General features: G+C 43.2%; 1 protein-coding gene across 1 annotated transcript in view; it reads right to left on the minus strand.

The window, feature by feature from the left end:
• DTHD1 (death domain containing 1) overlaps positions 1 to 14,284 on the minus strand; it is a 70,837-nt gene that overhangs the window by 45,353 nt on the left and 11,200 nt on the right. Inside the window, exon 3 of the mRNA XM_044276072.1 lies at positions 11,748 to 11,864. Within this exon, the coding sequence (XP_044132007.1) occupies positions 11,748 to 11,864 (117 nt within the window). The remainder of the gene's footprint in view (positions 1 to 11,747; positions 11,865 to 14,284) is intronic.

Below are 14,284 nucleotides of genomic sequence, written 5' to 3' on the forward strand. Positions count from 1 at the left end.
TTTGGAATATGTGCCCCTTTGCCCACCTTGGCAGCAAAAAAGTGTCACACATCTGGTATCGCCGTACTCAGGAGAAGTTGGGGAATGTGTTTTGGGGTGTCATTTTACATATACCCATGCTGGGTGAGAAAAATATCTTGGTCAAATGCCAACTTTGTATAAAAAAATGGGAAAAGTTGTCTTTTGCCAAGATATTTCTCTCATCCAGCATGGGTATATGTAAAATGACACCCCAAAACACATTCCCCAACTTCTCCTGAGTACGGCGATACCAGACGTGTCACACTTTTTTGCTGCCAAGGTGGGCAAAGGGGCACATATTCCAAAGTGCACCTTTCAGATTTTGCAGGCCATTTTTTACACATTTTGATTGCAAGGTACTTCTCACACATTTGGGCCCCTAAATTGCCAGGGCAGTATAACTACGCCACAAGTGACCCCATTTTGGAAAGAAGACACCCCAAGATATTCCGTGAGGGGCATGGCGAGTTCCTAGAATCTTTTATTTTTTGTCGCAAGTTAGTGGAATATGAGACTTTGTAAGGAAAAAAGAAAAAAAAAGAAAAATCATAATTTTCCGCTAACTTGTGACAAAAAATAAAAAATTCTAGGAACTCGCCGTGCCCCTCACGGAATATCTTGGGGTGTCTTCTTTCCAAAATGGGGTCACTTGTGGCGTAGTTATACTGCCCTGGCAATTTAGGGGCCCAAATGTGTGAGAAGAACCTTGCAATCAAAATGTGTAAAAAATGGCCTGCAAAATCTGAAAGGTGCACTTTGGAATATGTGCCCCTTTGCCCACCTTGGCAGCAAAAAAGTGTGACACATCTGGTATCGCCGTACTCAGGAGAAGTTGGGGAATGTGTTTTGGGGTGTCATTTTACATATACCCATGCTGGGTGAGAAAAATATCTTGGCAAAAGACAACTTTTCCTATTTTTTTATACAAAGTTGGCATTTGACCAAGATATTTTTCTCACCCAGCATGGGTATATGTAAAATGACACCCCAAAACACATTCCCCAACTTCTCCTGAGTACGGCGATACCAGATGTGTGACACTTTTTTGCAGCCTAGATGCGCAAAGGGGCCCAAATTCCTTTTAGGAGGGCATTTTTAGACATTTGGATCCCAGACTTCTTCTCACACTTTCGGGCCCCTAAAAAGCCAGGGCAGTATAAATACCCCACATGTGACCCCACTTTGGAAAGAAGACACCCCAAGGTATTCAATGAGGGGCCTGGCGAGTTCCTAGAAATTTTTTATTTTTTGCATAAGTTAGCGGAAATTGATTTTTTTGTTTTTTTTCTCACAAAGTCTCACTTTCCGCTAACTTAGGACAAAAATTTCAATCTTTCATGGACTCAATATGCCCCTCACGGAATACCTTGGGGTGTCTTCTTTCCGAAATGGGGTAACATGTGGGGTATTTATACTGCCCTGGCTTTTTAGGGGCCCTAAAGCGTGAGAAGAAGTCTGGAATATAAATGTCTAAAAATGTTTACGCATTTGGATTCCGTGAGGGGTATGGTGCGTCCATGTGAGATTTTATTTTTTGACACAAGTTAGTGGAATATGAGACTTAGTAAGAAAAAACAAAAACAAAAACAAACAAAAAATTTCCGCTAACTTGTGCCAAAAAAAATGTCTGAATAGAGCCTTACAGGGGGGGGGGGGGGTGATCAATGACAGGGGGGTGATCAATGACAGGGGGGTAATCACCCATATAGACTCCCGGATCACCCCCCTGTCACTGATCACCCCCCCTGTAAGGCTCCATTCAGACATCCGCATGATTTTTTACGGATACATGGATACATGGATCGGATCCACAAAACACATGCGGACGTCTGAATGGAGCCTTACAGGGGGGTTATCAATGACAGGGGGTGATCAGGGTGATCACCTTCCTGTCACTGATCACCCCCCCTGTAAGGCTCCATTCAGACATCCGCATGATTTTTTACGGATACATGGATACATGGATCGGATCCACAAAACACATGCGGACGTCTGAATGGAGCCTTACAGGGGGGTTATCAATGACAGGGGGTGATCAGGGTGATCACCCCCCTGTCACTGATCACCCCCCCTGTAAGGCTCCATTCAGACATCCGCATGATTTTTTACGGATACATGGATACATGGATCGGATCCACAAAACACATGCGGACGTCTGAATGGAGCCTTACAGGGGGGTATCAATGACAGGGGGGTGATCAGGGTGATCACCCCCCCTGTAAGGCTCCATTCAGACATCTGCATGATTTTTTACGGATACATGGATACATGGATCGGATCCACAAAACACATGCGGACGTCTGAATGGAGCCTTACAGGGGGGTTATCAATGACAGGGGGTGATCAGGGTGATCACCCCCCTGTCACTGATCACCCCCCCTGTAAGGATCCATTCAGACATCCGCATGATTTTTTACGGATCCATGGATACATGGATCGGATCCACAAAACACATGCGGACGTCTGAATGGAGCCTTACAGGGGGGTTATCAATGACAGGGGGTGATCAGGGTGATCACCCCCCTGTCACTGATCACCCCCCCTGTAAGGCTCCATTCAGACATCCGCATGAATTTTTTACGGATCCATGGATACATGGATCGGATCCACAAAACACATGCGGACGTCTGAATGGAGCCTTACAGGGGGGTTATCAATGACAGGGGGTGATCAGGGTGATCACCCCCCTGTCACTGATCACCCCCCCTGTAAGGCTCCATTCAGACATCCGCATGATTTTTTACGGATCCATGGATACATGGATCGGATCCACAAAACACATGCGGACGTCTGAATGGAGCCTTACAGGGGGGTTATCAATGACAGGGGGTGATCAGGGTGATCAGGGTGATCACCCCCCTGTCACTGATCACCCCCCCTGTAAGGCTCCATTCAGACATCCGCATGATTTTTTACGGATCCTTGGATACATGGATCGGATCCACAAAACACATGCGGACGTCTGAATGGAGCCTTACAGGGGGGTTATCAATGACAGGGGGTGATCAGGGTGATCAGGGTGATCACCCCCCTGTCACTGATCACCCCCCCTGTAAGGCTCCATTCAGACATCCGCATGATTTTTACGGATCCATGGATACATGGATCGGATCCACAAAACACATGCGGACGTCTGAATGGAGCCTTACAGGGGGGTGATCAATGACAGGGGGGTGATCAGGGAGTGTATATGGGTGATCACCCGCCTGTCATTGATCACCCCCTGTAAGGCTCCATTCAGACGTCCGCATGTGTTTTGCGGATCCGATCCATGTATCCATGGATCCGTAAAAATCATGCGGACGTCTGAATGGAGCCTTACAGGGGGGTGATCAATGACAGGCGGGTGATCAATGACAGGGGGTGATCAGGGAGTGTATATGGGTGATCACCCGCCTGTCATTGATCACCCCCCTGTAAGGCTCCATTCAGACGTCCGCATGTGTTTTGCGGATCCGATCCATGTATCCATGGATCCGTAAAAATCATGCGGACGTCTGAATGGAGCCTTACAGGGGGGTGATCAATGACAGGGGGGTGATCAATGACAGGGGGTGATCAGGGAGTGTATATGGGTGATCACCCGCCTGTCATTGATCACCCTCCTGTAAGGCTCCATTTAGACGTCCGTATGCGTTTTGCGGATCCGATCCATGTATCCGTGGATCCGTAAAAATCATACGGACGTCTGAACGGAGCCTGACAGGGGGGTGATCAATGACAGGGCGGTGATCAATGACAGGGGGGTGATCAGGGAGTTTATATGGGGTGATCATGGGTGATCAGGGGTTTATAAGGGGTTAATAAGTGACGGGGGGGGGGGGTGTAGTGTAGTGTAGTGTAGTGTGGTGTTTGGTGCGACTGTACTGACCTACCTCTGGTCCTCTGGTGGTCGATCCTAACAAAAGGGACCACCAGAGGACCAGGTAGGAGGTATATTAGACGCTGTTATGAAAACAGCGTCTAATATACCTGTTAGGGGTTAAAAAATTCGGATCTCCAGCCTGCCAGCGAGCGATCGCCGCTGGCAGGCTGGAGAATCACTCGCTTACCTTCCGTTCCTGTGAGCGCGCACGCCTGTGTGCGCGCGTTCACAGGAAATCTCGCGTCTCGCGAGATGACGCATATATGCGTGACTGTGCGCAGGGCTGCCACCTCCGGAACGCGAATCTGCGTTAGGCGGTCCGGAGGTGGTTAAATGGCTTCCCTTCTCCTCTGCTGGTCCTTTTGGTCGGTTGGTTCCAGCAGAGGAGAAGGCTTCACAGTGAGTACACCAAACACCACACATAGCCACAGAACACCCCCCTGCACTCCAATTAACCCCTTGATCACCCCTTCTTGCCCCTGTCAATCACTAGTGAAAGGGAAAAAAGTGATCAGTGTAAACTGTCACTTTTTTTTTTTTTCACTGGTATTGACTGTTAGGTTTTAGGATAGTTTAGGCCCCTTGGTTAGGTAGTTTAGGGATCGGTTAGCGCCCAGCCCACCGCACCGCAGTCAGTTATTCGCTGATTAGCGTATCGCTAATCAGCATTTGTACTTTTATAGTATCTGTAAGTGATCAAAACTGATCACGGTCAGATCTATAATTGTATTAGTGTCACCTTAGTTCGCCCTCCACCCAAAACGCAGTGTTTGCCCGATCAGGCCTGATCGGTCGCCCACACGTGCGTTCGCCCACGCCCGCCCTGCCGCAGTGACAAAAAAAAAATTTTTTTTTTTGATCACTGCACATTCACTTCACAAGCGCTGCGGCGATAAAAAAATTAGTTTTGATATTTTTTATCAACCGCAGCTGCCTCCGGTACTAGCCTCCCATTTGTAAGACAGGCTTGCTTTTTTCTTGGGTAGTCTCAGGGAATACCCCTAAATTTAGTTGCCCAAATGTCAAACAGGGGGTATTCTTCTGAAGAGGCCTACAGGCTTCTGACCCAGTCGGATGAGGAATGGGAACCCTCATCTGATGAATCTAGCGGGTCAGAATACGAACCTGTAGAAAGCAGTGGCTCTCTGACTCAAAGTTCGGACGAGGAGGTTGAGGTCCCTGATAGCACCAGGCATACCCGGCCCCGTGTCGCTAGACCACAGGTTGCGCAGGATGCGCTTCAAGGGCAGCAGAGTGGGGCTGGCGCTGTCGGATTACGTGATGAGGCATACACCAGCAGCGCAGCCCATCCTGGACCTAGTACCAGCACTGCCGTACAACATGGTCAAGTGGCGAGTACCAGAAGGGCAGTTGAAGCTGGTACGGTGGCACGTGCAGTAGTTATCCCATCGCAGCCACCGCACAGACAGGCCCGTAGAGCCCCTAGAATCCCTGAGGTGCTGGCAAACCCTGATTGGCAGTCCGCAACTTCAGCCGCACCTGTAGTTCCCCCTTTCACCGCCCAGTCTGGAGTTCGGGTTGAGACAGCTCAGATCAGTTTGGCCCTGGGATTTTTGAGCTATTCTTGACTGCGGAGCTCTTGGACTTAGTTGTGGCAGAAACAAAACGGTATGCCACACAATTTATAACCGCCAACCTGGGAAGCTTTTATGCCCAGCCTTTCCGGTGGAAACCAGTCCAAGTTTCCGAAATTAAAACTTTTCTGGGCCTTCTCCTCAACATGGGTCTAACTAAAAAGCATGAATTGCGGTCATATTGCTCCATGAACCCAATTCATCACATGCCCATGTTCTCTGCTGCTATGTCCAGGACACGATTTGAGACCATCCTGCGTTTCCTGCACTTTAGCGACAACACCACCTCCCGTCCCAGAGGCCACCCAGCTTTTGACCGGCTCCACAAAATTCGGCCCCTTATAGACCACTTCAACCAGAAATTTGCAGATTTGTATACCCCAGAGCAAAACATCTGCGTAGACCAGTCCCTAATGCATTTTACCGGGCGCTTTGGCTTCAAACAATACATCCCAAGCAAGTGCGCCCGGTATGGGGTCAAAATGTATAAGCTCTGTGAAAGGGCCACAGGTTATACCACAAATTTCGTGTCTATGAGGGAAACGATCAGACCCTGGAGCCGGTCGGTTGCCCTGACTACCTGGGGAGCAGTGGGAAGACAGTCTGGGACTTGGTGTCACCCTTATTTGGCAAGGGGCACCATCTTTATGTGGACAATTTCTACACAAGTGTGGCCCTCTTCAGGCATTTGTTTCTAGAACAGATTGGTTGCTATGGCACCGTGCGAACTAGTCGCGCGGGCTTCCCCCAACGGCTTGTTACCACCCGTCTTGCAAGGGGGGAGAGGGCTGCCTTGTGTAACCAAGAACTGCTCGCGGTGAAATGGAGAGACAAGCGTGACGTTTACATGCTCTCCTCCATTCACGCAGGCACGACAATCCAAATTGAGCGAACAACCCGTGTCATTGAAAAGCCCCTCTCAGTCCACGACTATAACCTTCACATGGGAGGGGTGGACTTCAATGACCAGATGTTGTCTCCGTATTTAGTGTCCCGCCGCACCAGACGCTGGTATAGGAAGGTGTCTGTATATTTAATTCAATTGGCTCTGTATAATAGTTTGGTTCTCTAGAGTAAGGCTGGGAGAACACGATCCTTCCTCAAATTTCAGGAAGAGATCATCGAGAACCTCCTGTACCCAGGAGGTTCCGTGGCCCCTTCCACCAGTGTAGTTAGCCATCTACACGAGCGACATTTCCCCAATGTCGTTGCCGGTACCTCAACCCAACCGTCACCCCGAAAAAGATGTCAAGTCTGTAGCAGGAGTGGAATAAGGCGTGACACCCGCTATTTCTGTCCTGACTGCCCTGACCACCCTGCCCTATGCTTAGGGGAGTGTTTCCGGAAGTACCACACACAGGTACACCTAGCATAGGGATCACATCTCACCAGGACAGGCACACAGGGCTATTAGGACCCATTTACACACAGAGCTGCTGCAAACCTCTCCTTTCACCTGGGACAAAGTGCATAACGCACTTCGCCACATCTTTGGGCGATTTGTGCTTTGCACATTGTCCCATGGGGAAGGAGAGGTTTGTCCTATAAAGGTAAAAAACAAAAACAAAAAAAAATCACCAGTAAGCAAAAAGGTTAACGTTCAGTTCAAAAAGTTAAAGATTATATGTTCTGTTATTATAAAGTTAATAAAATTATTGCGTTGCGGCCTGGTTTTTTCTTTTTTGTTTTGTTTTTTTTTACCTTCCAGGTGGACCAATCGATTGACTAGCTGCAGCACTGATGTGCATTCTGACAGAAGCATTGCGCTGCTGTCAGATTACACACAAGTCGGTGTATGCGGCGCTGCAAGACGAGATTTCTCCTCTGCAGTAAAATATACGTTTGCCGAGGCATATGAGCTGAGGAGGTGGCGGTGTTCATATGCTTTGGCAAACACTTTGTATATAAAAAATAATTAAAAAATCCCGGCAATGATTTATTCATCCACATCGATTGATGTGAATGGAGAAATCGGGTTTGCCAGGGCATACGAGCTAAGTGGGTATGGATGTTGGGCGGAGCTCCTATGTCCTGGCAGACGCCTTTCCCATCCTTTTTTTTTTTTTGGCAGAGATTTTTTCATCCACATTGATCGATGTGAATGAAGAAATCTGTGCCGTTCATTTTTTTCTTTCAGAGGCTGAACGGAAAAAAAAATCTCATTACCTGTATGCTCAATATAAGGAGAATAGCAGAAACTCCTAATGCTGGCCATACATGTAATGATTGCGGAGACCCTCAAATGCCAGGGCAGTAAAAACACCCCACAAATGACCCCATTTTGGAAAGAAGACACCCCAAGGTATTCGCTGAGGGGCATATTGAGTCCATGAAAGATTGAAATTTTTGTCCCAAGTAAGCGGAAAGTGAGACTTTGTGAGAAAAAACAAAAAAAAATCAATTTCCGCTAACTTATGCCAAAAAAAATTAAAATTCTATGAACTCGATAAATATCTTGGTCAAATGCCAACTTTGTATAAAAAAATGGGAAATGTTGTCTTTTGCCAAGATATTTCTCTCACCCAGCATGGGTATATGTAAAATGACACCCCAAAACACATTCCCCAACTTCTCCTGAGTACGGCGATACCACATGTGTGACACTTTTTTGCAGCCTAGGTGGGCAAAGGGGCACACATTCCAAAGAGCACCTTTCGGATTTCGCCGGTCATTTTTTACAGATTTTGATTGCAAACTACTTCTCACGCATATGGGCCCCTAAAATGCCAGGGCAGTATAACTACCCCACAAGTGACCCCATTTTGGAAAGAAGACACCTCAAGGTATTCCATGAGGGGCATGGCGAGTTCCTCGAATTTTTTATTTTTTGTCACAAGGTAGCAGAAAATGATGATTTCTTTATTTTTTTTCCTTACAAAGTCTCATATTCCACTAACTTGCGACAAAAAATAAAAAATTCTAGGAACTCGCCATGCCCCTCACGGAATACCTTGGGGTGTCTTCTTTCCAAAATGGGGTCACTTGTGGGGTAGTTATACTGCCCTGGCATTTTAGGGGCCCAGATGCGTGAGAAGTAGTTTGCAATCAAAATGTGTAAAAAATGGCCTGTGAAATCCAAAAGGTGCTCTTTGGAATGTGTGCCCCTTTGCCCACCTTGGCTGCAAAAAAGTGTCACACATATGGTATCGCCGTACTCAGGAGAAGTTGGGGAATGTGTTTTGGGGTGTCATTTTACATATACCCATGCTGGGTGAGATAAAGATCTTGGTCAAATGCCAACTTTGTATGAAAAAATGGGAAATGTTGTCTTTTGCCAAGATATTTCTCTCACCCAGCACCCCAAAACACATTCCCCAACTTCTCCTGAGTACGGCGATACCAGATGTGTGACACTTTTTTGCAGCCTAGGTGGGCAAAGGGTCACACATTCCAAAGAGCACCTTTTGGATTTCACTGGTCATTTTTTACAGATTTTGATTGCAAACTACTTCTGACGCATATGGGCCCCTAAAATGCCAGGGCAGTATAACTACCCCACAAGTGACCCTATTTTGGAAAGAAGACACCTAAGGTATTTTTTGATTGGCATAGTGAGTTCATGGAAGTTTTAATTTTTTGTCACAAGTTAGTGGAATATGAGACTTTGTAAGAAAAAAATAAAAATCATCATTTTACGCTAACTTGTGACAAAAAATAAAAAGTTCTATGAACTCACTATGCCCATCAGCAAATACCTTAGGGTGTCTACTTTCCGAAATGGGGTCATTTGTGGGGTGTTTGTACTGTCTGGGCATTGTAGAACCTCAGGAAACATGACAGGTGCTCAGAAAGTCAGAGCTGCTTCAAAAAGCGGAAATTAACATTTTTGTACCATAGTTTGTAAACACTATAACTTTTACCCAAACCATTTTTTTTTTTGCCCAAACATTTTTTTTTCTCAAAGACATGTAGAACAATAAATTTAGTGAAAAATGTATATATGGATGTCGTTTTTTTTGCAAAATTTTACAACTGAATGTGCAAAATTTCATTTTTTTGCAAAAAAATCGTAAAATTTCGATTAATAACAAAAAAAGTAAAAATCTCAGCAGCAATGAAATACCACCAAATGAAAGCTCTATTAGTGAGAAGAAAAGGAGGTAAAATTAATTTGGGTGGTAAGTTGCATGACCGAACAATAAACTGTGGAAGTAGTGTAGTGCAGAAGTGTAAAAAGTGGCCTGGTCATTAAGGGTGTTTCAGCTAGGGTGGTTGAAGTAGTTAAATAACAAAAAGAAGAGATTTTGAAAACTGAGGAATTTATGCAAAAAGTATAAGAGAAAATGAATCACTCGCTTTAAAGGGAGTCTGTAAACAGAAAATTCACTGGTACTACTATACAAGACTCAGAGGACATTTACTAAGCATGTTACGCCAGAATTATGGTGTAAAATGCACCATAAAGAATGGTGTTTTGATTTGCACCAAATATATCAACTGTTTTCTCCACAATTTTCACCATAAAGAATGCATCACGTCTTTTTTATAAAAGTCATAGTGGAGGGGCTAACAAATTGGTGCATATTAGGCCTAATTTATTATCTTTTTATCATTAGAAATGGCTCAAATTGTTGCGGACAATTAATCCAGCTTATGTGGTGGTGTTCTGTGTAAAAAGTCGCACTTATAGCATAAAGATAAACTCTCTGTGGAAACCAGTGATACATGATACATTTATTTCTATCTAATATAAATGACCTAAACAGCAGGGTTTTGTCAGTAAAATGACAAAAACGTCCTAAGTCTGAGACAAAAGTCGCAATTTACCACTGGAAATGCCGCAAATATGCTTCAAAAGTCACAAATATGTTCCAAATGAGTGCGGCCTGGCAGAGATAATTGAAATGGCTCATTTTAGTTTAAAAAAGTAGTATTTTAGTGCTATTGGTGTTCAAATTTTGCAAATCAAGAGAAATAGGCAAATAATGAATTATATATTTTAAAAAGTCAAATTTTAAAAAGTGTTGTGCTCTTTTTGATATATGAGGCGAAACAAAACCCCACTTTTGATCTGTAATGTATTTTTTGGAGGAACTTACACTATTATTAATAAATGTCCCCCAATATGTTATAGGGCTAGCTTAGCTGAATGTAGAGAGTGGGGCCAAGCTACTCTGTGCAGCCTTGCTCCTCCTACTACCTCTGTCAGCCCCTTGCATAATTGACAGGACCGGTCGCTGCATAGTCACCTTGCTTGACGCTGTCAATTTAGAAGTAGAGGGAAGGGCTAGGCTACAGAGGAAGCAGGAGGAGAAAGGGTGCACAGAGTGACTCGGGCCCGCCCTCGGTGCCCTTAACTGCTCATTTGCATTTAAAGTGGAGAATACTCCAGAGTAGTGTTGAGCAAACGTGTGTTTTCAAGTTCGGCGTACAAAGTTCGGGATCGAGTTATCTAAGAATTCCGTTATGGATTCTGCTCCCATAGACCATAACTTATAATCCTTGGTAGTAGAATCCATAACAGAATTTTAGATAACCCGAAGCTTGTACACCGAACTTGAAAACACAAGTTCGCTCATCCAGAGTGAAGCAACGGATGACTAAGTAACAGGTATCATTACATTCATCTGAGTTAAGCCCTTAAGGCATGTACCTGGTTTAACAGTGAATTTCCTGGTGAAACATTCCCTTTAAATCTCTGTTTTCTACATTGTCCTCTGTTTGTAGCCCGGCAACCTTGTGTCGTTACCATGTTACCAACAAAATATGTAGTTTCCAATATAATCTTTGTAATTACATGAGAACGGAGATGTGACACGTTTATATAACTCATTATAACCCATTTTAAGCTGTACGTGTTACTTTTATTGAAAAGTCTCTTTTTTAATTAGCATCAGAATTTTTTTTCTAACAGGCTATTAGCGGTAGGCAGCTAGTCTCCCATATACAGTGCTATAGCTAATTCAGCTGCTGCCTGCTCAACCCAAGTGGTTCATTTACTAAGTATGAATTTTCCGTGAACAGTAACTATGATTTTTTTTTATTTTTTTTTTAAACCGAAAACAGCTCAGTTCATCTCGGAGATCAATTATCTAGAGGAGCCTTTATACCTGCAGATGGTGAAATCTGAGCTGCGTACATAAAAGTCAGTATTTTGAAATACCCCCTAAGGAGTACTTATCATTGCCAGCACATTACAATGATTCTAAGTTGTAATAATGCCTTTCCCACTTTTGTCTCAAGGACTACTGCTTTGGGAAATAACTCTCACAATTTATGTTCCAGATGCAACACATTTGAAAGAAAAGATACAAATCTCGACCTACCTTAAACTGCACAATTACTGAAGAGCTGAAGCAGCCCGGGGGGTAATTTAAGGAAATCCGTGAATCCACGCTCAGCTTTAAAGATAATCCTTTTTTAAGAACAGTAAAATTCTCTTTCTTCAAACATGAAACCACAGAAAATGTGCCAAGTTTGTAGACTTTAACCTCTGCAAAACTTCCCTGCGTTAAACAAATGACAAACATAAACCAGAAAAAGAAGCATAAATTTGATGTTTTGTATGAAATTGCTGCGTGGGACATTTAACTGAAAAAAATATGATTATAAGACACTCAACATAAAGTGAATGAGCTGACCTGAGAAGAATAGAGGTGGGTATAAAGTAAGCCTACAATTATACCTTAGTTTCAGAGATTTGAAAATTAGCTGGTAAAAACACAATGGGGAAATCAAGGACTGAGTGCTGTTTTTTTCATGTAGAAAAGCTGTAAATTTTGTGCAGCCCCCTTTTTCAGAAAAATGTGACTTTTTGCTCATTCATGGCGTGCTGCTACTTTTATTTTGAAAGTAATTTTACTGCATGTTTGTAGGTAATGTATATTCTGCGAGACAAAAGTATTTGTATATGAATATCTGTGCACCTGATGCTCAGGCATACCTATTCCATGAATTTAAAACTCTCTCTCTCTCTTTACATAAATATATATATATATATATATATATATATATATAAAAACTACTGGCAGTACCACCCAAAACGGTATAAATGAAAAAGATGGGTGCAATGTCCAAGCATGGTAACTGGTGCTTACCCACTTATACGGAACAAAATATCGGACTGCACTCCAGATGAATCTTCAGTAAAATAGTGTGTATTTATTCACCCATATGGTGGCAAAAGCGACGTTTCGGCTCGTACATGAGCCTTTCTCAAGCCTTTTTTTTTCGCTTGAGAAAGGCTCATGTACAAGCCGAAACATCGCTTTTGCCACCATATGGGTGAATACATATACACAGTTTTACTGTGTGTGGAGTGCAGTCTGATTTTTTGTTTTATATATATATATATATATATATATATATATATACACACACTAACAGAAGTACCCGGCATTATCTATTTCATTTAATGTCAATTGATATTGTGCAGTATATCGTTTATTTTATTTCAATTTTACAATTTCATATTCATCCAGATTTGTTCTATTGACTGTTTTCAGCCTACGAGTTGTTTTCTCCTGACTGATATACATATGACTATTCATTTTAGATGTATGTAACATTATGTATATATTATTTTCTTACCACTATCATGATAACATATATTGTACTCTTTTTGTATTTTTTCTATGTTTATCATAGGCTGACGAAGGCCGGATTGTGGCCGAAACGTCACACATATATGATTTACCGCATTTCTAATTAAATGAAACATTACATCGCACAAACTAGAGTTTATATTCTTCCTAATTTTATCCTGTGTAATACTGTCTGCTTAGCTGTGTATCTAATATCCTATCCTGTGTGATACTGCCTGCTGAGTTGTGTATCTAATCCTGTCATGTGTGATACTGTCTGTTGAGCTGTGTATCTAATCCTATCATGTGTGATACTATCTGCTGTGTATCTAAGTCTACTGTGTAATACTGTCTGCTGAGCTGTGCATGTCGTCATGTAGCCCTAGCGCTAGCCTAAAGCTGACTTACAGCAGTGAAGAAAAATGGCTGGGTTGTTATGGAAAACTGGAGTAAAACTGTGTGTATGTGGAGACTAAGGGCCTGCGAGCTTCTATTGGCTGAGGAGAAAGGGAACAGGGAAACTACTGAGCATGTTACTCCACCTCTGAATGCAGGAGAAGGTGGACCAAAAGAATAGGCAGCAGGGGGCGCTACAAGATAGGAAAATTTAATGTACATAAAAAATGAATAATATTTTTATTGCATGCATATTGCAATAATACTTTATTTGCAATTCCTTATTTATTGCATAGTAATACCATTCATGAGACAACGCCTTTAACATTCTCTGCTCCGGGTGCCTGATTGGACCTGATTGGTTCAGGTCTCAATAGCAGCACCCAGACCATTGCTCCCTGGGAGATGTTTAGAAAATAGTTATCCTGCAACTGAAAACTGTCTCTTCCTTATATTAAAACTCCTAAATTTTGCTGACTTTGTGAGTCTGTTCACAGGGCACAGCCATTTAAAATGCTCCTTTGCAAAACAAGAAACATTAATGGGGAAACAGCAACATCTGCAAATGAGTCACTCAGGTTTGGCCAATAACTTGAGTCATTTTTCAAGGAAGGCTCTTTGTGAAGATTGGGTACATCATCTTGAGATAGATTTCACAGTGATCTAACAGCCTTGAAATGTTAAAGGAACACTAAATGTAATTTAAAGTCCAGCAATTATGAATAGGGTTTTATGTAATGGGTTAAGAGGTAAAGAGTACTAAAGTCCAGCTAGAAAATAACCCTTCTAGAGAGATTTAATTTTAATGGTAATTATACAACAAATAGACGTCCACTGATGTCCTGATGTATATGAATCCACCGGAAGATTAGCATGCTCATTGA

The sequence above is a fragment of the Bufo gargarizans genome, chromosome 1 (assembly GCF_014858855.1).
Source record: "Bufo gargarizans isolate SCDJY-AF-19 chromosome 1, ASM1485885v1, whole genome shotgun sequence".
NCBI lineage: Eukaryota > Metazoa > Chordata > Amphibia > Anura > Bufonidae > Bufo > Bufo gargarizans.